The following is a 24,003-nucleotide window of genomic DNA, read 5'->3' as shown; positions in this document are numbered from 1 at the left end:
TGCTCTTGACCGTTCAACCTGCTGAATTGCTTATGGGCTTGATAGCCAAATCAGCACTTCTGTGAATTCTGCAAACAAGAGAGAGCCCAAGGCAGAGCAAAATGAAAGACCATAGTTCCACACAAGCCATTAAACGATTGAAGAATTCTAAGTTCACTTGATCAGAAGAGCATTACACTGGATGAGCACTCTAAACTCATGATGTGGTTAGGGGGAATGTGAACCTTCTTTCACTGAGGCTACATATTACATATCAAAGATACCATTCCCTTCGGCTTTAAAATGCCACTGAGTTACGTACGGTTTAGTTTTCGTAACGCTGCAAAGAAACGTATTCTAAGATCCGGAGACAATGAATAAATAAAGAAATACCAAAATGGCATCGTGACCCAACAGGGATGTGCCGAGTCACCAAGGGGGACAGTGACATGCAGATGCCACTGATTTTGAAAACTTGTCTGTCCCCACCGTGAATCCCTTCAGGAAAAATGACACGTACACAAGCATAACCCATACAAACATGGACACCAGTACACACTTACCACCCACACACACACTTACCACCCACACACACACACACACACCTGAAAAAGGTCACAGACTGAGACATACATCTAAAATAGCCACAGTATCAAAACATGATTACGAAGTCATTGCATTTTCATTTGGTAAAAACTGCACTGTACACCTAGGCCTTTCACCATTGACAAACCACACAAAAGATAAACTATTCAACAGTGGCAATCACAAATGGCAAATTGGAGGAAGGATTTCAAATCATCTTGCTCAGCAAAGAAAGGAGGAAATGTGCTTTGTTGCAAAAATAACTTTGTTAAAGCAGCCTTGGTGTGTGGTCACATAACTCAGCCAGATTTGCAGGGCTCAAATTCTATGAACAGACAAAACCATGTTCGACGTTGACACACTGCTAATTTACTCACATGGTCCAATGACTTCACAACACATTGATATTACCGAACAGTGGCACTGCCAGGTAATAACTGCATCATATAGCCTAGACTAACATTAGAATTGATTCTGCTAGGTCAAGGAGAGTTGCACAAACAAATGCTTTCATACTTCAAAATATAATGGAAGGTTTACAAGGTTAACAGCCTTCCAAAAACTTGGCTATGCATCCAGCTTAAAAAGGACACTTGACATTTAAAAAAATAGATAGTGTGCACTTTTCAGGTTTGCGTTTCCAGCTGAAGAGTTTAATTGTGGAGATGTGACAGGTATCTCTTTGCCACAGTGCAGAGCTCTGAAAAAACAACTATTGGACATCACATCTGATTTCATACGAGACTTTGACTGACCTTCCCTTAGGCAAGCAGAAGCTCAATGGAAGCAGTAGACTGGATAGTTTTACAATCATGGATGGATATTATAGCTTTGTCATGCAAAGAATAATAACACCCCCCTCAACATAACACTTCCCTAATGGTCATACAGAACCTAATAGCATACATACACAACAGCAATTCATTCTAGCTCAGAGCTGACCAAATGCAATAATGGTTTCCCTGCAGGGAGATCCTTAATGATTGCCTTCTTTGACCAAATCGTGAGTGCCAATGACACATAACAGGCCTAGACAGCAGCACAATGAGAGTGCATCTATCCAGTTTGACCCTCAGAGACCACTGAGTGTGTCACTGGGGCACTAGGTCATTTGACCACAGTGAGTCTTTCAGTACCTTACAATGTCTATGAAAATGAGAGTATCCTCAAAGAATATGTTGGATTACAGTCAGTTACACAAACATAATTCAAAAAATTACTTTGAGCTGCAATTGTCTGCTGAGTATGTTGTAACCGAGCATGTGTAAACCTCTTCAGGCTGAAATGTGGGACTGTTGTGGCTGCCATAGTGAGTTAATGGAGTGGAATTGCCACTGCATCCCCTTGTGGCAGAGATCATTGTTTAACAAGAATCTCTCAGTGGCAGGAGAAGTGAACAGTCCCTTTGCTGCTTGCAGCTGTGTTGTCCTGAAACGGCTCTTTCTTCATCACTCTGTTTGGGATCAGAATAACAACCCCAATCCTCGTTAGTAGCACTGACTGCACTGTTACCTGCCCATGCCAGACAGCTGCATGAAGAAAAAAACACACAACCATTAGGCTACTTGTGGGACATGTCAAGCTGTCATTGTCACTTCACGCTTGTGCTCTTCAACTTCATTGTCTGATAATGTACGAGAACACATTAGAAACCAAGAAAACTAGCAAACATATGCTGGCTAACCGTACAACTAGAGCTGGCACTGGTGGCAATTGGTTGTATTTCCGCTAACGCGTCGTTGACGAGCACAGTGTTGATTAGTAGAAGTAAATTGGCTGGTTATCTAGCCAATTAAAAATCACAGTTTGACTACTATTGCACAAACCAATCGATTAAATAAACTATTGGTATAATACCATGTGGCTATTCCTACCTGAATGCTGGGTGAATATATTAATTGCTGGGTCCGGCAAGTTAACGGCAGCAACCCTGCCTGGCGGTGTTCCAGTGCTAACGTTACTGACTTCCCGGGGTCTCCTCCCGGCATTTCCCCTGTTCCCCTTCCCCGGGTGTTGCTGCTGTTGTTGTGGCGGTGGCAGCCCTGTCGAAGTCCCCTCACCAACGCGGCCTACCTGTTGTCCCATCCCCGCAGTTCAGTGTAAAGATGTTCGGGACGAAGCTATCCAACCCTGCACACTCCCAGTTCACATCCCCCAATTATGGAGCGGCCTGTTCAGAAGTCTTCCTCAACCCGTCTCCTAGCTAGCTAGCTTGACGTTAGCTGTTAGCTATATCGTTGTGAAACCCACCCACCTTGCCTCAAACAATAAAGCAAAAGTCTGATAAATCACTGAAAACAACTCTCTGCCAACGGCCCGTGGGATCTCGAGACAGTAATATTCGGTCCCCCACGTCCGAGTTTCTATGAAATATGGAGCCTTTCAGGGTCGTTTCGCCGTGCTCCGGCCACTGCGCGCCCCCTCTGCCGCCGCCATCTTTACCGCAGAATAGAGCTTGCTATTTCGCAAAGAAGGGGGGGTTCACCCTTCACCAAACTCCATTCCCATCCCTGTCCCCAATATTACTAGGACCTCCGAGCCACTAGGCGGACAGCTCGAGGACCAACCATAGACCCCCTGTCGAGATTCGCTAGACCAACTACTATCATGATTGCATTGTTCACAACTTTTATGTATGAAGTAAGACCTCTGGAAAAACGAAATGTTCAACGTTAGAATATCCACTCTTGAAATACTGCCATAACATTGACCAAATGTTATTTGTGTGAAAGCCATTTCTACCAAAGAACACTTAAAAAAAGACAACCTATGGCTGTTTTCTTTTGGCAGTGACAGTTCGGCTCCATACCAATGACCTGACAGCTTATGTTTCATGCCTCTGTATGTCCTCCTATTCCTAGTGTACATACACACTGGTGTGATTTCATGGATAGGATCCCACATCTGTGATTTGAACTGACTACATTTTATATTAAATAAAATCAAATGGTATTTGTCACATGCGCCGAATACAACTGGTATATATATACATTTTTTAAAATATTGACTAAATACAATTTTAAAAATAAAAGTAACACAATAAAATAACAATAACGAGGCTATATACAGGGGGTACCGGTACAGGTTGGTTGATGTCATTTGTATGTGTAGGTAGGGGTAAAGTGACTATGCATAGATAATTAACAGCGAGTAGCAGCAGTGTTAAAACAAAAGGGTGGCCATTTGATTAATAAATATGAACAATAAACTTTGACAAAAAAAACATTTTTGCAAAATCCATTCAAATTTGTATTGACATTGTGAAATGTATAATATTCTATATGGAAAGTACATCAAAAACCCGAACTGTTCTTTTTAAAGTAAAAAAATGCTGCAGTCTCGATTCTAACCCAGGGTTTGGTTTAAAGACCAAAAATATAGATTTATAGCTTTATTTTCAATCTGACATATACATAATGCACTGTAATGGTAGATAGTATACAACATATCTCGTATAATACCAAATAAATGTTTCAAACACTAGAACTCCATAAATGTATCAAGGAAAATAGAGGAATGTCAATCTCTGTTCAAAAATAGAAATATCTGAACAAAAGTATCACTCATTTTCTAAATGATCAAAAGAGCATCATAATAATCTCAAAAGTGGGCTCGAAATAACCACTGAAATACGACCACAAATAGTAAACATTCTCCCAATTACAATACAGGCTGAAGTAGTCTGGCAACACAATCTCGATAGGATATATATAAACACACACACGTTTCTCTATATAACAATGTTTTGTTAACCGCCGTTCTTAAATAATTACTTATGAGTAAAATAGATTGTCATGAGAAACAAGTGGGAATTCAAAAATGTTACATTACACCGCCATCTGGTGGTTTAAATTATCACCATACATGGTTTGAGTCAAAAACAAAAACTGTTCCATAGAGAGACAATCACAAAATGACAAGTCAGACTCATGGATGGAAGCTGAAATTGAATCCCTAATTTACAGCATTAATGGCAACAGTTAGTGTAATGATGTTATTTCTGCCAAAAGCAAATAATGCACGTGTGTATATTTAGGCATTGGCACTAATCAAGTAAATAAACAATACATGCATCAGTCATACTGATAATGGCAACATCGGAGCAGCCAGCTGCAACAGCAGTGCAGTTTCCACCAACTCAAGGTCAGGTGTGGAATTTCTGATTGGTAGAGGAACACTTTCAATATTGCTTTTGAATAAATACATATTCTCAATTAACATTAATCTTTGTGTAAGGCTTCACATCTGACAAAACATTCATAGCAGTAAACACAGAGCAAACTTATCTCCATTTTGTTTAATAAGCTAACATCTCCATAAAGGTCAGGCTCACTTCAGAATTGAAATGGAGAATGCCTCAAATTCCAATTTAAATGTTGAATTTAAATAGTAAACAGCAAACACAATTGCAATTCAAACTTGACTGAAAGGAAATGTAATTGAGTTCAGAGAAATTCAAATGCCTCTATTCTATATTAGGTGGTCTATACAAATATACATATTGGACATGAAACATGTCATTATATATACGCATATAGAATTGTTAAAACAATTGATTTTCAGGACAAACTGAATGATCAAGGGAAACAAAATCTGCATGTGAATATTCAAAGTTATTGTATTTCATTAAATTGGTAACATTTTGTTCAATGAGGAAAATACATTTCCCAGAATGCATTAGTGTAACCCTGCAGTTGACCCTGAGGACTTCAAAAAGAAGCCAAACAAATTAAAGGGTTGGCAGAAATATAATTGGCGATTCTAAGCACCAAAGTTATAAGCATTATTTCCAGAGAAAAGTTATTATTTGGTGTCTGGAACTGTGAGATTCCATTAAACTCATGTTGTATGACGTGTGACATTTTCTTGAGTTACTTTGTCACAAAAACTCTACATCCCGTGGAGTGCAGCAAATTCAACTCTAATTTCAACTCATGAGTTGAATGGGAGTTAATTTCAAACTTCTGAAATGAGCCCAACGCTGATCTCCATCAACATGACTTACAACACCTTGGAGAATAGACGACACAAAATACAGTGGCTGAACATTTGAAATATCTGGTTTCATAAAAAAAAAAATAAAAATGTTAAGTAAATTATTTGCCAAATATATAACTGCATGTTTGCTAAGAGGTTAACTTTTGGGAAAAGCAGCAATTTTACAATTTACCATATTGGCATTGAAAGTGCATTTCAAATGAAAGTAAATTGTATCCAGGCTGGAAATAAAATTATAAATAAAAAATAATATTATATATATATTTATTCGGTTCACATTTCTGTGCTCTGTTACCCTGATTTCCAATGGGTTTGTCATGAAACTAAAAGGATAAATAAGGCATCTTTGTGAATAACAGAGTCCATTATATATGTCTCACTCACTCCATGCCCTTTCAAATGAATAACGCAGTCTCTCAATATCAGTCAGAATGACAGTGTAACACAAAATAAATGAAGTAAAAAGGCTGGAAAGAAACAGGAGGTTGTGCTCTTCCTAAACACATTCAATAGATTGGTGAGTGTTGTCGGTTCAGTAGTTCAAAGTGATGTCAGTTACAGCCCCTCAAGAGTCAACTGCTGGGTTGGTCTGGAGGTGACAGCTCCAGGAACGCGGCTTCAGCAGCTCTAGGAAAGAGGGCTAAAAACAAGACAACAAAAAAACATGGCATGTAAAGACTTGGTTGAATCTAAGGTTGCATCTCAATTGTTTAAAATATTTACTCTCCATGATCCGAACATTAATGTTTTTCCTAGATATGCAGTGGTGTATACCTCCTGAAGGGGGCAGTAGCGCTGTGCATACCACTCCTGGGAGTAGAGGCAGATGATGACCCCCTGACCGAGGAACAGAGCAGTCCACATGATCACGTTCCAAATTGGGCCTTTTCTCCGGTCATGAAGAATGAAGTTAAACATCACTGTCAGATGAACAGCACAGTAAATAAGATGAGCAGTTAGGATTGGGAGTCAGAAAAAAACCTTCTGTTTTTATATTGTGTCTGTTGTATTGTAATGAAGGTAAGGTCATACTTCCGAAACACATGAAGAGGCAGAAGAGGACTGGGTAGAAGAAGCCGAAGCAGATCGCCAAGATGTACTCATGCACTACTGCAGACATAGTGAAGACCAATAACATGCCTGCCGCCCGAAATCTCTTCTTCGACATCTGTCAGGCAGTGGAGTAGGGGAAAAAAAAAACAGACAACAGACCAGAGGGTTAAGACGGGCATAGACTAAATTAAATCAAAGCTGCTCAACTGGCTTGCTTGTTTAAGATTAGAGTTACACAGCAATGGGAGGGATACTTCATAAGTATTGTAAAAACAGAGATTAACATTAATGCCAAGTGCAACAATAAACACTCACCCATAGGAAGTCACAATACACATAGTAATACAGCCAGTCGTGTACCACCACATTCCAGGTGCGGTAGTAATTGGCAAAGGATGTGGAGTTCCACCAATCCTGTGAAGCAAATCAATATATAATTTTTTTAAAGAACACAGCAAAGAGCTGATTGAGGCAGTGTAGTTAACACTGTGGCACTACTGCGCTGTAGATCTAGTCAATTGACTAAATGAGTAATATGGCCGAGGAAAGGCATCTGCCTGTGTACCTTGTAAAACATCCTGTCAGCAAACCGCAGCATCTCAGCAAAGGCATTGAGCCAGCAGTGCAGGAAGGCAAAAAAGGCCAAGAAAAGAACCAGAACTCCTAGAGAGAGACACACAGATGACATGTGATTTCCCTCCATTCATTCAAATATTTTTGTAGTTAGTTAACAGAATCTTCTACACAAGAGTGATCCAGAAGACAATATAGTGAATGTGCAGGAGGAATACTGTGGTGCCGATGACACAAGCTGCAAGTGAGGATGTGTTGACTGGAGTTACCTGGCAGGATAGAGTTGAACACACACAGGACCATGGCCCGCAGGTCAAACAGTTGCTGGCTGATGCTGCGGAACTGTGGGATGCAAAGGCGCACAAACACATAGTAGGCATAGAAGAGACATCCTAGAACCTGAAAGATGAGAGAGAGAAACTACATAAATTAACTGATCTCCTGGACAAGGTCTTGAACAGGTATTCATTTAGATTCTCAAATCATACCTGTAATAACTTAGAGGCCACATAACTCCACCTGATGATGGGATTCCTGCAGAGGGAAACAAGAGTTTGAATGTTTACAGAAAGGCAAATAGCACTCTTGCAGCTGAGTATAACATGCAAGAGGTATGTTAATTTAAACTAGGTCTTAGGTCATTCCACTCTGCTTACCTGGGATATTTATCTCTGTAAATAAGGGTGGGAGCAAAGAGGAAGTAGATATAGTGGCTCAGCTGTGGGATGAGTGGAGAGACTGGGGAGGAGCCTGGAGAATAAAAAATAAATAAAAAAGGGAACTGAATACATCTACAGACAAAAACAGAATGTAAGCTAGTGTATATACAGTGCCTTGCGAAAGTATTCGGCCCCCTTGAACTTTGCAACCTTTTGCCACATTTCAGGCTTCAAACAAAGATGTAAAACTGTATTTTTTTGTGAAGAATCAACAACAAGTGGGACACAATCATGAAGTGGAACGGCATTTATTGGATATTTCAAACTTTTTTAACAAATCAAAAACTGAAAAATTGGGCGTGCAAAATGATTCAGCCCCTTTTACTTTCAGTGCAGCAAACTCTCTCCAGAAGTTCAGTGAGGATCTCAGAATGATCCATTGTTGACCTAAATGACTAATGATGATAAATACAATCCATCTGTGTGTAATCAAGTCTCCGTATAAATGCACCTGCACTGTGATAGCCCCATAGGTCTGTTAAAAGCGCAGAGAGCATCATGAAGAACAAGGAACACACCAGGCAGGGCCGAGATACTGTTGTGAAGAAGTTTAAAGCTGGATTTGGATACAAAAATATTTCCCAAGCTTTAAACATCTCAAGGAGTACTGTGCAAGCGATAATATTGAAATGGAAGGAGTATCCGGCCACTGCAAATCTACCAAGACCTGGCCATCCCTCTAAACTTTCAGCTCATACAAGGAGAAGACTGATCAGAGATGCAGCCAAGAGGCCCATGATCACTCTGGATGAACTGCAGAGATCTACAGCTGAGGTGGGACACTCTGTCCATAGGACAACAATCAGTTGTATATTGCACAAATCTGGCCTTTATGGAAGAGTGGCAAGAAAGCCATTTCTTAAAGATATCCATAAAAAGTGTTTAAAGTTTGCCACAAGCCACCTGGGAGACACAAACATGTGGAAGAAGGTGCTCTGGTCAGATGAAACCAAAATTGAACTTTTTGGCAACAATGCAAAACGTTATGTTTGGCGTAAAAGCATCACCCTGAACACACCATCCCCACTGTCAAACATGGTGGTGGCAGCATCATGGTTTGGGCCTGCTTTTCTTCAGCAGGGACAGGGAAGATGGTTAAAATTGATGGGAAGATGGATGGAGCCAAATACAGGACCATTCTGGAAGAAAACCTGATGGAGTCTGCAAAAGACCTGAGACTGGGACGGAGATTTGTCTTCCAACAAGACAATGATCCAAAACATAAAGCAAAATCTACAATGGAATGGTTCAAAAATAAACATATCCAGGTGTTAGAATGGCCAAGTCAAAGTCCAGACCTGAATCCTGTGAACCATCAGATTCTCCTCTCCACCCTCTCCGAATCTGCGGCCCACGCTGGATTGCGTCCTAAAAGGTGGCGTGGCGAGAATCTGTCTCCTCACCACGCGCTCTCACCACTGGTGTCCCCCAGGGCTCTGTTCTGGCCCTTCCTATTCTCACTATACACCAAGTCACTTGGCTCTGTCATAACCTCACATGGTCTCTCCTATCATTGCTATGCAGACGACACACAATTAATCTTCTCCTTTCCCCCTTCTGATGACCAGGTGGCGAATCGCATCTCTGCATGTCTGGCAGACATATCAGTGTGGATGACGGATCACCACCTCAAGCTGAACTTCGAAAGACGGAGCTGCTCTTCCTCCCGGGGAAGGACTGCCCGTTCCATGATCTCGCCATCACGGTTGACAACTCCATTGTGTCCTCCTCCCAGAGCGCTAAGAACCTTGGCGTGATCCTGGACAACAAACTGTCGTTCTCAACTAACATCAAGATGCTCTACAACATCCGCAGAGTACGACCCTGCCTCACACAGGAAGCTGTCCTAATCCAGGCACTTGTCATCTCCCGTCTGGATTACTGCAACTCGCTGTTGGCTGGGCTCCCTGCCTGTGCCATTAAACCCCTACAACTCATCCAGAACGCCGCAGCCCGTTTAGTGTTCAACCTTCCCAAATTCTCTCACGTCACCCCGCTCCTCCGCTCTCTCCACTGGCTTCCAGTTGAAGCTCGCATCCGCTAAAGACCATGGTGCTTGCCTACGGAGCTGTGAGGGGAACGGCACCTCATTCCAGGCTCTGATCAGGCCCTACACCCAAATAAGGGCACTTTCATCCACCTCTGGCCTGCTCGCCTCCCTACCACTGAGGAAGTACAGTTCCCGCTCAGCTCAGTCAAAACTGTTCGCTGCTCTGGCTCCCCAATGGTGGAACAAACTCCCTCACGACGCCAGGACAGCTTAGTCAATCACCACCTTCCGGAGACACCTGAAACCCCACCTCTTTAAGGAATACCTAGGATAGGATAAAGTAATCCTTCTCACCCCCCTCCCCCTTAAAATATTTAGATGCACTATTGTAAAGTGGTTGTTCCACTGGATGTCATAAGGTGAATGCACCAATTTGTAAGTCGCTCTGGATAAGAGCGTCTGCTAAATGACTTAAATGTAAATGTAATGTAAATGAATCCAATCGAGAATCTGTGGAAAAAACTGAAAACTGCTGTTCACAAATGCTCTCCATCCAACCTCACTGAGCTGGAGCTGTTTTGCAAGGAGGAATGGGAAAAAATGTCAGTCTCTCGATGTGCAAAATTGATAGAGACATACCCCAAGCGACTTACAGCTGTAATCGCAGCAAAAGGTGGCGCTACAAAGTATTAACTTAAGGGGGCTGAATAATTTTGCACGCCCAATTTTTCAGTTTTTGATTTGTTAAAAAAGTTTGAAATATCCAATAAATGTCGTTCCACTTCATGATTGTGTCCCACTTGTTGTTGATTCTTCACAAGAAAATACAGTTTGTTTGAAGCCTGAAATGTGGCAAAAGGTCGCAAAGTTCAAGGGGGCCGAATACTTTTGTAAGGCACTGTAAATGATTCATAAAAAAAGTTGCTTACTGGATTTGTCTTTTTCCAAAGCCAGAACTTTGGGGACATTCTCCCTGATATAAGAGTGTGCCTTCATCATCAAGCGCACCTGCAGGGAGACAGCACATGTCAATCAAACACAAAGCATGTCCATCAGTAGACTGAACATCAATAAAACAAAGAACATGTCATGCCCCGGGCGGGCCTGCATTTGGAGTACCTGTTCCAGGATGATGATGAAGCAGGAAGCAGGGGGAAAGCTGTTCTTCACCACCACAAAGGTAGGCAGGAAGCCTAGGCCCAGGCCCTGGTAGAGCAGGAAGAGAGCACCCAGTAGAAGAGACCACAGGGTCCCATGGTGGGACTCATGGTAGTGAGAGGCCCAGGTGTGGAACAGGCTGTAGGGCACCACCAGCACTGAAAGGAACATGCAGATCCAGGTAATCACCACCAGGGGGAACTGTCCAAATACATAGACCAGCAGGTCAAAGTCCAGCACCAATCTGGGGAAGAGGGGGGAATGAAGAGTCAATACACAAGTGGTAGTTTATATTTAAAGAGAGAGAGAGATCAGTAAAGAGTTAGTGTTACACCTCACCTGCCTTCATCGATGAAGTCAACCACCAGGGTGCTGAGGATGAAGAGGATCAGCAGGGCAATGAACATGTGGTAGATGGTCCGGATGTGGTTCACTTCAAACAGCTCACTGTGAAACAAGAGACATAGACCATGATAAACATAAACAATACGGAACCAGCAACATTTCAGTTGAAGCACAATGTATATAGCGTTCGATGAGGGAGCTTTTTGTCAAAAGCAGTCATACAGTCTATTATTAACTCGTCACTTACTCTAACAAGGACCTCCGGAACACAAACTGTTTGCCTTGGGATGACCCTTGGAGATGCCTAATAGAATAAAAATCATTGACAAAATATTAGTTCAATAGATGTTGACCTCTGACATAGTAAGAGAGTAGGTCAGAAAGGAGAAGGGTGGAAGGCAAAAGGGAGCAGTGAGGGGCTCAATACCTGAGCTTACTCCTCTCTTTATCGGACAGAGGAGGGGAGAAGACAGCAGGGACAGGAGCAGGCTCCAGGCTGGCCGATTCCTCTATCAGACTGTCCATGAACTCCAACACCTGGGAGTCAAACTGCCTCATCAGGTCAAACTTCAAGTGCTGTAAACCAGATACACATCCACAATCAGCAAGTCATAGGGTTCAGTTAAATGAAAAGGATGCTTGTGAATTTTGATTTAAATCCATATCATAAAGACAAATATTAAATTGACAAACATTATGTCAGAACAGAAAGTAACCATTTTTTGCTGGAGATACTGATGACCCTTTAAAAATATATGCATTTTAATGATGACCTCATGTCCAGAAAGACTGGTGACTGTTCTGTCTATTTGATCTGTTTGCACAGTAGAGGTTAGTTGACCTTTATACTAAACAAACTGCCCTTAAAAGATCGCTTTAAGAAAACAATCCTCTTCCTCTTACATTGTGTGAAAATAAGGGCGCTCTCTGGGTTTGGGTGTCCTGTACAGTAAAGACAGGACGTGTTAATTTCACCCATCTATTATAATGAGATAAGATGTGAATAATACTTCATAGTTCAGCCAATTACACCATACATCAATACATGTTTCAAGTGGCCCTCTTCAGTTTGCACTTCCCAATTAATTGTGAAACTTTCGTTTGGACACTCAGTCACCGAGGTTGACCCCTACAATGCATTTCAGTAATTTCCTCACTGGTATGCAATACCCATGGACTCAAATCAGACAAGGGTTTGGACGTCATAAAAGCAGAACTGAATCTTGCTGTATCTTTCCAAGGCACAAAACACTTTAAAAAATATATAGGATTAGGCACATCCACAAACAGTGACAGAACTAAGAGGAGTTTGTTGAATCATTGGGACTCAAACAATGGACAGGTGACTTGTGAGAACAGACAACATTGTTTGGAGGATTTGACATCAGAACTCAGAATCTAAATCACAGGCTCAGAACAAATTTGACCTGCTGACAACACATTCTGTTTTAAGTCTCACCTCTGCTTTCCTCTTCAGTTGTAGTTTCTTGCTGATGAGTCGCTCCACTTCCATTTTTCCTGAAATAGATGGAGAAAATGTCATTTACGCAAAGCAATAAAGCGTGGATCAGGCTTTCGTATTCATTCAGTTCCAAAGTCTAGCAGTGTCAGTGAAGAATATGAATCGTAAATGTCTTCAGGACCAATACAGTTGCCAGGTTACCCAAGAGGAAGATTAATGTAGGCCTACTATGAGTAAACAATACCATGTTAAATATTTACATAAATGCCTAAATCAATATAGCAGGTGGACAATTTGTCATTATTCCCCATGGGAAATAATAAGCACAGTCTCAGGGAACCTTAAGGACAAGGAACAGAGCTAGCTGGGGTGTGGTTGAATCCATTTTTGTCTTCAAACAGGATCAAATGAGTAGTACGCTACCATGTAGCCTTTAGACCGGATATAGTTCTACAGATAACAACCGACCTTTGAATGCTGTTGAAAAATAATTTTAGAAGAAATGTAAAAACTTTAATGAACTGGGCAACAGGACAGGTCAGGGAAGTTCCATGAGGCGCTTAGTCATTTGAGAGTCATTGAAGACTGGTCTTGAGAAACAAATGTAACCACTATAAAGACATGACTAGTGAGAAACACCTGTTGAGGTTTAAGGAAGTGCCACTGTACAACCATTCAAACACTCCCTTGACTGAATGACTGTACTTGGGGTTAATCCAGGTTATCTTCACTCAGAATTTAAACAGGTCTGACCATTGACTATGTGGAAATAAAACAATGACATTTGAGAGCTCAACCCATGACCTAAGAATTGCACCATCTATATCCTGATAATGTCACCCCACATAGATCATTCTTACTCATAAGCATAAACACTTTCCAACTGTTCAACCACCTGTGTTGCATTTAGCTCTGACACCTGTTAATTAAACTCCATTCTCGCACCATTGCTGTGGATCTCTCCATTGCAAGGGTTCTCTCCATTGCTGCCCTCTCCACCTATACCATCCAGGTTTGAAATGGTGGGCATTTTAGGTAAAGCGCTGCGGCAACGCAGGACACTGTCATCCCCACTCTCCATCCTGTAAGAGAACAAAATATTGGATATGTATACACACACACAAAATCATATTCACCTGACAAGCTAGATGGAGTTCCCCACAATAGTTAAAACAATTCAACTTCCTAGTCTTAAAAAACATGATAACGCCAAAATGTGAAAACATCAGTGGCCATTGAATGCATTTTTCAATTAATGTATACCTAACTATAAATGGTCTTAAAAACAGTGGAAGACAAGCGATGATCTATTTGCTTACTTGCTTGCTAACTGACCTCATTGGAACTGAAAGACCTGGTCTGTCAAAAAGTTAGTTGAGGGTCAGCGGACGGTTGTGATTTTCTGAGCATGCCTTGCTAGCTGGCAGCAGTCAGAGATTTGTACATAGCCAATAATAGAATAATGTTCGAACCATCATGGATAAATTACTGGCTTGCGCCAGTGATCACAGTGTGCCAGGTATTCAACAACAAGCTATGCTATGCTATGTAGCTAGTGCCCTGGACATACGTCACAAACTTGCTACAATCGAGCTAATTAAGTCACAAAAATATTTGTTCTTATGAGAGTTCAAATTCTGTGGTTCCATCGCTCGAGAAAACGCCAGTCAAGCGCGAGCTAAATAGCAGAGCTTGTCTGTCAAGTTCGGCGTTTGGTGTTCTTTTTGGTTAGGGAGATAAGGAATTGGCTAGCAAGCTATATTGATGCTACTCACCCTTCACTGAGCTGTGTCTTGAAATGAAACCCCCGTGTTAATCTGTTACTTTCAATGTTCATCACATTCTCACCACTTCAATGTTGAAAAAACATGATGCGATGATGTCTCTTCTTTTTCTACGCCACCACCCCGCCTCTAAATGACGAGAGGGTCGGTCCCAAATCAATCATCTATAGTCACTCGGCCTATTAGCTCCCCCCCCAGACCAGTATGCTGGTTGCAACCTAGTCTCAGAGCATTTCACATTATGCTGTAAGTAAATCCGAGCCACTCCATTTAGTATGATATGTTATGTTTCGTATGGTGTGTATTAATTTGTGGATGTCCGTCATCCATTTCATATGATATATGAATTACACATTTTTATGATATGTTATGAATTGCAATTAGTACAATATGCTACGAATTTGAAAAACGTATATGTTAAAAATTCCAATTTGTTGTGGCTAATGTTAGCTAGGTTGCTAGGTTAAGGTTAGGGGAAGGGTTAGCTAACATGCTAAGTAATTGCTAATTAGCTAAAATGCTAACGTTTTCCATGTCGAGATTCGAATATGCAACATTTGGGATGCTAGACGTTTGCATTACGCTACCATTTAGCCTTTAGACCAGATATAGTTCTACAGATAACAACCGACCTTTGAATGCTGTTGAAAAATAATTTTATAAGAAATGTAAAAACTTTGTAATGAACTGGGCAACAGGACAGGTCAGGGAAGTTCCATGAGGTGCTTAGTCATTTGAGAGTCATTGACGACTGGTCTTGAGAAACAAATGTAACCACTATAAAGATATGACTAGTGAGAAACACCTGCTGGGGTTTAAGCAAGTGCCACTGTACAACCATTCAAACACACCCATGACTGTACTGAATGACTGTACCATGATGGTTCAAACATTATTATATTATTGGCTCTGGACAAATCTCTGACTGCTGCCAGCTAGCAAGGCATGCACAGAAAATCACAACCGTCTGCTGACCCTCAACTAACTTTTTGACAGACCAGGTCTTTCAGTTCCAATGAGGTCAGTTAGCAATCAAGCAAGTAAGCAAAGAGATAATAGCTTGTCTTCCACTGTTTTTATGCCCATTGATAGTTAGGTATACATTAATTGAAAAATGCATTCAGAATTTAAACAGGTTTGACCATGGACTATGTGGCAATAAAACAATGACATTTGAGAGCTCAACCCATGACCTAAGAATTGCACCATCTATATCCTGATAATGTCACCCCACATAGATCATTCTTACTCATAAGCATAAACACTTTCCAACTGTTCAACCACCTGTGTTGCATTTAGCTCTGACACCTGTTAATCAAGCTCCATTCTCGCACCATTACTGTGGATCTCTCCATTGCAAGGGTTCTCTCCATTGCTGCCCTCTCCACCCATACCATCCAGGTTTGAAATGGTGGGCATTTTAGGTAAAGCACTGCGCAGGGCACTCTCATCCCCAGCATACTAAAATGCTAAATTTGTCCATGACGAGATTCGAACATGCAACCTTTGGGGTGCTTTTACACCTGCATTGTTTGCTGTTTGGGGTTTTAGGCTGGGTTTCTGTACAACACTTTGAGATATCAGCTGATGTACGAAGGGCTATATAAATACATTTGATTTGATTTAGACGTTTGCTTTGTATCTATCATTTTTGCCTTATGTAAGCTTCTGTCTCATGTAACCATACCAAATGTAACATATAATACTGTTGTCAGTTTCCTGGATTTACGTTTACTATATTACGTTTAATCTATGAGACCACGCTGGTATAATGGTGAACATGTGCTATAGCATGGTGAATTAAATCTGTCTACATGGCTTTCGAGCAATTTGGGAAATTACATTTTATTTTCTGTGCCAAGCTGTCCATGTAAGAAACCTCAGTCAGAAGACACACTGATACTGTCCTCCATAGCTTTAGGCAAAATGTCACCGAAGTTATGTTGACCATGGAGAATGGTGAGAGAGAACATTGATAACAGAATGTTAAACAACAGTCTTTGTAAACTACAGTATATAACCTGTCAGAAATGTCCAGTTGATCAACTACTAGCCCATGTTAGGTAAATTAGGCTAATCAGCTATTTAAACCTTGTAGTTATCATGGCCAGATTGTGCCCATGGGGTCCTTGACCCCCAGGGGGACCACATTGATTTTGTTGACTCACTCAGGTATCATATGAACACAGGAGGCATAATGTGTAGAATTGCAGGAAATTAGTTTAAAAACTGCAGCCTAGGAAATGTGTGTGACCGATGTGTGTGACCGGACCTTCTCAAATAGAAGTTGAGTACCCCTGGTCAAAAAGCATGGTAGGAGAGGATGAGTAATGGGGAAGTGACACCACAAGAGAGAACACATTCCTACACATAAGTCCTCAATGTATGAATGTGTAACCTACTGCACACTGTCTGTATGAACAACAGTTTTACCCAGCATGGGTTTATTGTCCTGCAAATTATGTTCTGTAATAAATACAGCAGCCTACTACAACAGTTTTCCATCATCTTACGAAAACCATTTATATAATTCATTGCACATATTTCGGTTAATTCCATTTGTGACAACAGGGTGTACTACTGTTTACTGCATTTGAGGTATAAACCATAAAATGTGTGCTCAAGTTATTGTAATGTAAACTGAAGTAACATTTCAATTTATAACAATTTGAAGTTTAGACCATCCAGATATCGGTGTTCATCAAGACTTCAGGTATTAGTCGACAGGAATAAAAAACAAGACATCAAATAATAGCAAAGACATACTTACAAAAGCTTAACAATTAAATACAACATCCACATGAATCTAATCTGAAGCATATATATACACAGTACATCACTAAGAAAAATCAATCATTCAAAAAAATAGAAATGCGGGAGATAAACACAACAGCTTTATATTTTTCTTTATAAAAGACACATGATAAGATTAACAAATAACTCTAAAACTACATTTTATTATATAGCACTAGTTTTTATCACAATTACACAAATGCTACAGCGATCACACAACATGATGATATCTCTTTCTTTTGTCCTGAAGAGGAATTGCACCCAAATGTTCTTGACCCATACACTGGTCAGAGCGTGCTGCTTCTCTATGGATAAGCTGAGGCTACAAAAAGCACAAAGGTCCCAGGACAGCTCTGAGGTCTGTGTCCCAGTGGTCTCCCCTTCCCTCCATACGGACATCCCTGAGGGGCAGCAGCTCCATGTCCCCTCTGTGGATCTCTGTGCTTCCCCTCACTCGTACCTCCACCTCCACCTGAGTGACAAACATGGGAAAACAAGCTGAAAATACCTGGCTGTCATTACAGTACACAACATTGTTCTCACATTGCAGTAGCCCTGTCGTCTTTGTATTGGTCTTGACTGACATCAAGTGGCCAGGCCATGAATTACAATGGTTGTGGAGAATGAGTTGTTCTGTAGCTGACATAAAACAACAAATGTACTTGGTGTGTATAAAGGGTTACATTGTTCTTTGGGTCTTACTTCACAACCATTCTTCGATACTGTCATATAGCTTGAACCAATCTCCCCACCAGAGTCACCCAGAAAGTGAAGAACCCTGCTTGTTGCATTTTTCCTGATTTCTCTACTATTGTGGTTAAACGGGCAGGCGATGGTCAGGTGCTGAGAGGCAGAGTGGCTGTGTAACCGTAGAAATCGGAGCTGGACCACATCAAGACCAGCATACTCCGACTACAGTAGGAGGGGGAAATGATTTGGATCAGTTACAGTAATGTAGTTATAGATGAATTCTAAATGTAACATGCAGTATGTCTTACCTTATAGCCACCATCAAGCTGGCTAAACCACTGGATATACTTTTTTGACATGTTTTTTTCTGGTTCCCATTTTCCTATTATCTATAGAAAGATAAACCACAACATGCCTTTTCAAAATGAAAACAATACGTGTAAGTGAGAAATGGTGTGACCCATAATTGATGCTCACTAGAAAGCCTTCCTTAATATTCTGCTCAAGGGAGAGGCAAAGTTATAGATACATCATTCATACTCGGATATTCTGTGCAACCACTTTCCCCAGTGTCCTGACTGATGCCAGGACCAGCTACTTACCTGTGACTGGACAGGAGGTATACAGGTCATCCCTCCTGCAGTGAAGTTACAGAAGACTTGCACGGCATCAAATGGGCAGCCCTGGTTAGGGTCCATGTAGAAGTATCCTGGAAAGATCAGACTCTGTTAGTTTTACAAAACATATTACTGGACAAAGGACTCTAGCTGTAAAAAGGAGGAGGTTGGGTTTCACTAGATATGTTACCTACATCAGCTCAGTGTTCTAACTGCTACCTGCTGAGCTCTACTCACCATCCTGCAGGTGTGGACGAATCAGCCCCAGCTCGTGGCAGGTGGTTGCAGGGCTGTCTTTGCTGCCTTGAGGCCAGCTGATGGAGCTGCTTGGGTTCTGGTCAGGCAGTGAGGTAAGCGTTCTCCTGGTCATGGCCCGTGTTTGCTGGGAAAACATCCAAAAACCAACTCACAATAGGTTTAACTAATAAATAAAGACTGATACATCATCAAATCACATTTTATTTGTCACATGCTTCGTAAACAACAGGTGTATACTAACAGTGGAATTATTACTTATGGACCCTTCCCAACAATGTAGAGAAAAAAAGAGAAATAATAGAAAAGTAAAATACATATTAATTTATTTAATAATAAATACACAATGAGTAAAGATAACTTGGCTACATAAACAGGGTACCAGTACAGAGTCGATGTGCAGGGGTACGAGGTAATTGAGGTAGATATGTACATATAACTAGGAATAAAGTGACAGATAATAAACAGTAGCAGCAGCGTATGTGATGAAACAAAGTTAGTCCTGTATTGACGCTTTGTCTGTTTGATATTTTGTTGGAGGGCGTAGCAGGATTTTTTACAAGCGTCCAGATTAGTGTCCTGCTCCTTGAAAGCGGCAGTTCTAGCCTTTTGCTCAGAACGGATGTTGCACGTAATCCCATGGTTGGGATATGTACATACGGTCACTGTGGGGAGGACGTCATCGATGCACTTATTAATGAAGTCGGTGACTGATGTGATAAACTACTCAATGCCATCAGATGAATCCCAGAACAAGTTATGTGCAGGTTATGCAATTGTTTTGAGGAAACATTTAGTGTGGACTATGGCGTATGATTCCTCCATTTGACAGTATAATAAAGAGGTATAGATTTCAATAAATGGGGTACCAACTTTTTTGGATCCTCTTCTTTTACCAAGGGCTCCAGGTCGCCTGTTTCCTGGACGACCAGGAGGACCTGGTTTTCCCTGTGACATAAATGGGGGCTTGCATTTACATGGGATCCATTATGTACTGTACTCTGCATACTGGATGATTAAGTTACTGTTACTAATTTGGATCATAAGACTATAATGAATAATATAATTCTACGTACTGGTTGTCCACGCACTCCTTTCAGTCCCTTAACTCCAGGCATTCCTTGTATCCCCTTCATTCCCTGTGAAGAGCATGGTGGATTTAGATGGAAACCATGGAAATATACCCAACAATAGACATTAGAATGTGAAATGGTTACTTACCCTATTTCCAAAGAGACCCTGTAAAATAAAACAAACACAATTTACCAAACAAGACTTCAAAATGTCATAATGTTAGCAAACTTATACTGGAAGGGACTAAGAAGGTTTGTGAAATAAGGACAAAATACATACAGGTAGACCAGGGAAGCCCTTTTTCCCAGGTGGACCACGAGGACCAATGTCTCCCTATAAATTACCAATACATTGACATAAACTGATAATACATTTGTGCTGATACTGTTGTGCAACATGTATCAGGATATAATTCCTTTAAAACAATTCATATGGAAAAGAGATGCCACCAGCTAACCTGTATGCCTTTTGGGCCTAGCCGCCCGTTATTCCCCGGCAGTCCTGGATTCCCCTAAAAGAAAAAAGACTGAAGAGTCATCTGCTCTCTAAATATGAGGTGTGGTTCATTGATTTCCAAATACATTCCAAATGACCTACTTTGATTCCTCGTGGTCCAATATGTCCCTGCAGGCCTCTGCCGCCTGCCTGACCCTGAGAGATAACAGATATAAAGGAGCGATGATGTGACCACATAGAAAACTAATGCTGTTGTTTTACTCTATAACATACTGTAGGTGTTATTGAGTGTTGAGACATATACAGCACCTTTGATCCATGCTGGCCAAACTTCCCCTTTGCTCCTCCAAACCCTGGCATACCCTATGCAAAATAGCAATATCAGAGTGCTTAGTTATCAAGCATAAGAAAACATTTTGAGAATATAGATAGGGATTTATAAACATTAACATAAAGGTTTCACATGTATTTACCCTTGGCCCCATTGGCCCTGCAGGTCCTCGTTTTCCTTTTGATCCAAGATTACCCTTGACAAAACATTGGTGGAAGGTTCTGAATGTAAACCATGGCAAAATAAAGATGTTTGTCCAAATAGCTCTTGTTGTATTTCTATGTACATGCACTGTTGGATATCTCAATTAGTCAAACACAGGTCGTACCTTTGACCCTGGTGCTCCGTGACCACCACTCAATCCAGGTTGTCCACTTTGACCCTGTAACATTAATCATTAGAGTTGGGATGCATCAAGTTCCAACATACAGTGTACTTATACAGCCTTAAAAACACTATGCTTAAGTCAAGTCTGTATTTCACTCACCATCTTCCCTGGTAGACCAGGCCTCCCAGGGGTTCCTCTGTAACCAATATCACCCTGGAGACAAATAGAATCAAAGGAAGATCTATTAGACAATGTCCTGGGGCTACTGATTGACAAATATATACATTAAGATTATGCTTGGGAACCAGACAATGCTTACATTATCTCCTTCATTTCCTTCAACCCCCAGCAATCCATCCAAACCAGCAAGTCCCTGAGATAGAAAAGACAATGTAACAAACAGCTCAATAGGATCAACATCATCATAACACATTATATTGTATTTTCTGTGATAGGATCATGCCCTATAGGGATACTTGCTGGCTTTCCAGATCTTCCAACTGGTCCATCTGGTCCCAATGGGCCTTCTTCTCCCTATAAGCAAGAGGAGGAAAATGTGGCACAGAAGAAAAGTTAAAATTGTACTATTGACTCTTCGCTTCAATACATTGTGGGGGAAATCATTGTGGGCACGGTTGGGGAGTAACAGATTACATGTAATCTGATTACAAAAAACTGTAGCTGTAATCATGTACGTTACCAGCTAAAATAATGTAATCAAATTAAAGATACTTTAAAAAAACGAGAACTTCTTGGATTACATGTTAAATTCACAAAGGATGTTTGTAAAAAAAATACATTATGACACCTTTCTGTTTCCTCAAGGACATTCAACTCAGCGCTGAAAAAGAGGCAAGTTTAAGTTTGTTCCACCTGAGCAAGTCTGAAAATAAGTCAGAGACTGCTATGACGACACACCAAATGCGTTTGATGGATCCCTTTTGTCTTCTTCTAATTCCTTAAAGGGGAAAGTAATCCAAAAAGGAACTGAAAGTAATCAGAGTGCATTACTGAGTTTGGGTCATCCAAACTCCATTACTGATTACAATTTGACAGGTAGCTAGTAACTTTAATGGATTACATTGAGAAAGTAACCTACCCAACCCTGATTGTGGCGAGAGGGTTTGGTAGAGTGTAGAGCAAGCATTGAAAGAAAGAACTGATTAAACTCACTGGTTTGCCTCTAACTCCCCTGCCTCCCCTCTTTCCTGGGCTGCCATGCGATCCCTTCATCAAAGATAAATGAGAAAATCAGGTCAGACAAAGCCACTTCATATGAAGAGTGTGATATTTCAAGAGGGATTGTGTACTGCATGACACAACCTCTCACCTTTGGCCCTTCTATTCCTTTACCACCTTTCTCTCCAGGGGCACCAACAGGCCCAGATCTGCCTTTACCTCCTGGAGACCCAGTGAACCCCCTCTTTCCCAATGTCCCCTGTGTACAAACATCCACAAAACATATTAAAACTTTAATCAAAAACAGCTAGTAAACTCTGTATTAAATCAAAATGAAATATCCCACCATTTTGCCTCCTGTTCCAGACTCTCCTTTCTTCCCCCTTGGACCTTGCAATCCCTGAGAAAAACATAAAGGAAGGAGAAGGAGAGTAGATGTGGAGGCTAAAATGATGAAAAAAAGTTGAATTGTTATTTATTTAAAAGTTGCAGAGCAATACATACCACGTCTCCTTTGATACCACCAGCCCCAGTCTTTCCCCTCTCCCCATAATCTCCCTGGGATCAAACACAAATTGTATTAAAATTGCATCACGGTAACTCAAATCCATATAAACTGGTTAAACAATATGAATTACTCAACATCCTTAAGGTTTATGGATAAGTGCATATGCTAAATGACTAACATGGTCATGTAAATGTAACAGATTGAATGGTGCATTACACCTTAAGTCCACCAAGTCCACTTTTTCCATCGACTCCACTTTTTCCTGGTAAACCCTGCAATGACAGGACATTAAGTGACCTATTATGTATTCTCAGGTTAAATTAACTCTAAATAATGTGCCTTGAAATCTGTCCTTACTGTTGGTCCTTTTGGTCCAACTAAGCCTGTAGGCCCAAACCTTCCAGGAGGCCCCTATAACATTAGAGAGAACATACCAGTCAGACACTCATTCCCAACCCAGAACATCTTTCTCAACAACATTTCAGCTTCATACTGTACTGTATATTTACAAATAGTGGTACCATAACAACACTTACTGTGGTTCCGGGGAGCCCCTTCTCTCCCTTGGCACGGCCTCTTCCGGTGTTGCCCCCTGGTCCGTAACGCCCAGCGAGACCTGTAGGGCCTCTGATGCCCGGCTGGCCCTGTCAAGACACATCCACATCATCAGGAGACACAGAAATCAGGCAGTAATTTCAATCAAATTTATGGATTTATGTGGGGTTGAAAAAAATGATCTTGTTTGATGGTTTGTGACTCACCTTAAGTCCTGAAGCTCCTTCTTTCCCTCTGTCCCCTGATGGCCCTAAGTATCCCTGTGAATCAGAGGACACCAGCATTAGCTCCTTTTTAAAGATATACTGTAAACTCACAGGAAGACTGATTCTGAGCCATCACAATCAAATCTTTTGAAAAAACACAACACTTACTTCTTTCCCCAGTGGGCCCTTTGGTCCTTGTTGCCCGTGGTTGCCTCTGTTTCCCTGGATCCCCTTTCCACCTCTTTCCCCCTGAACGCCCATCTTCCCCTTTTCACCCTAATATATTCAAATGTCATATTGATCATTTTGTCGGTTGAATATCACAGTTATTGTCAACCATGATTAATAAATCCTGTGATACTCAC

The 24,003-nt window shown here is 41.1% G+C and overlaps 4 protein-coding genes across 7 annotated transcripts in view; all 4 read right to left on the bottom strand.

Moving 5' to 3' along the window:
• The window catches only part of LOC123996941 (tyrosine-protein kinase ABL2-like), a 37,799-nt gene extending 34,656 nt beyond the window's left edge, over positions 1–3,143 (bottom strand). The window contains exon 1 of one of the 3 annotated variants that reach the window (XM_046300813.1): positions 2,439–3,143. In XM_046300813.1, coding sequence (XP_046156769.1) covers positions 2,439–2,649 — 211 coding nt within the window. In that variant the 5' untranslated portion in view covers positions 2,650–3,143. The remainder of the gene's footprint in view (positions 1–2,438) is intronic. The other 2 variants (XM_046300814.1, XM_046300816.1) reach the window with 2 other exon arrangements.
• Positions 3,144–3,942: 799 nt separating this feature from the next.
• soat1 (sterol O-acyltransferase 1) lies at positions 3,943–16,075 on the bottom strand. 2 transcript variants are annotated; one of them, XM_046300809.1, is made up of 16 exons: positions 14,638–14,795; positions 13,808–13,944; positions 12,860–12,918; positions 11,828–11,976; positions 11,648–11,704; positions 11,395–11,502; positions 11,017–11,299; positions 10,827–10,905; positions 7,845–7,938; positions 7,677–7,722; positions 7,458–7,587; positions 7,181–7,278; positions 6,931–7,029; positions 6,595–6,730; positions 6,337–6,482; positions 3,943–6,202 (listed from the first exon to the last, which is right to left on the bottom strand). In XM_046300809.1, exons 1-16 carry the CDS (start codon positions 14,697–14,699, stop codon positions 6,128–6,130), a joined length of 1,758 nt encoding a protein of 585 aa, XP_046156765.1. In that variant the 5' UTR covers positions 14,700–14,795; the 3' UTR covers positions 3,943–6,127. The 2 variants fall into 2 exon arrangements, with proteins under 2 accessions (XP_046156765.1, XP_046156766.1); XM_046300810.1 differs by lacking the exons at positions 13,808–13,944; positions 14,638–14,795 and adding an exon at positions 15,981–16,075.
• Positions 16,076–16,173: 98 nt separating this feature from the next.
• LOC123996940 (collagen alpha-1(I) chain-like) lies at positions 16,174–22,759 on the bottom strand. Its single transcript, XM_046300811.1, has 20 exons — positions 22,716–22,759; positions 22,521–22,628; positions 22,364–22,417; positions 21,671–21,724; positions 21,510–21,563; positions 21,350–21,403; positions 21,191–21,244; positions 21,005–21,058; positions 20,841–20,894; positions 20,673–20,726; positions 20,533–20,586; positions 20,355–20,408; positions 20,223–20,240; positions 20,078–20,140; positions 19,875–19,949; positions 18,984–19,128; positions 18,732–18,838; positions 18,438–18,518; positions 18,142–18,351; positions 16,174–17,911 (listed from the first exon to the last, which is right to left on the bottom strand). Exons 1-20 carry the CDS (start codon positions 22,716–22,718, stop codon positions 17,762–17,764), a joined length of 1,500 nt encoding a protein of 499 aa, XP_046156767.1. The 5' UTR covers positions 22,719–22,759; the 3' UTR covers positions 16,174–17,761.
• A 312-nt stretch (positions 22,760–23,071) lies between these two features.
• LOC123996457 (collagen alpha-1(X) chain-like) lies at positions 23,072–23,900 on the bottom strand. Its single transcript, XM_046299827.1, has 5 exons — positions 23,807–23,900; positions 23,639–23,692; positions 23,414–23,521; positions 23,235–23,288; positions 23,072–23,149 (listed from the first exon to the last, which is right to left on the bottom strand). The coding sequence occupies exons 1-5, from the start codon at positions 23,897–23,899 to the stop codon at positions 23,090–23,092; spliced, it is 369 nt and encodes a 122-aa protein (XP_046155783.1). The 5' UTR covers position 23,900; the 3' UTR covers positions 23,072–23,089.
• Positions 23,901–24,003: the final 103 nt, after the last annotated feature.

This window comes from Oncorhynchus gorbuscha, linkage group LG15, assembly GCF_021184085.1.
Source record: "Oncorhynchus gorbuscha isolate QuinsamMale2020 ecotype Even-year linkage group LG15, OgorEven_v1.0, whole genome shotgun sequence".
NCBI lineage: Eukaryota > Metazoa > Chordata > Actinopteri > Salmoniformes > Salmonidae > Oncorhynchus > Oncorhynchus gorbuscha.
This window is presented reverse-complemented; position numbering and strand designations above follow the sequence as displayed.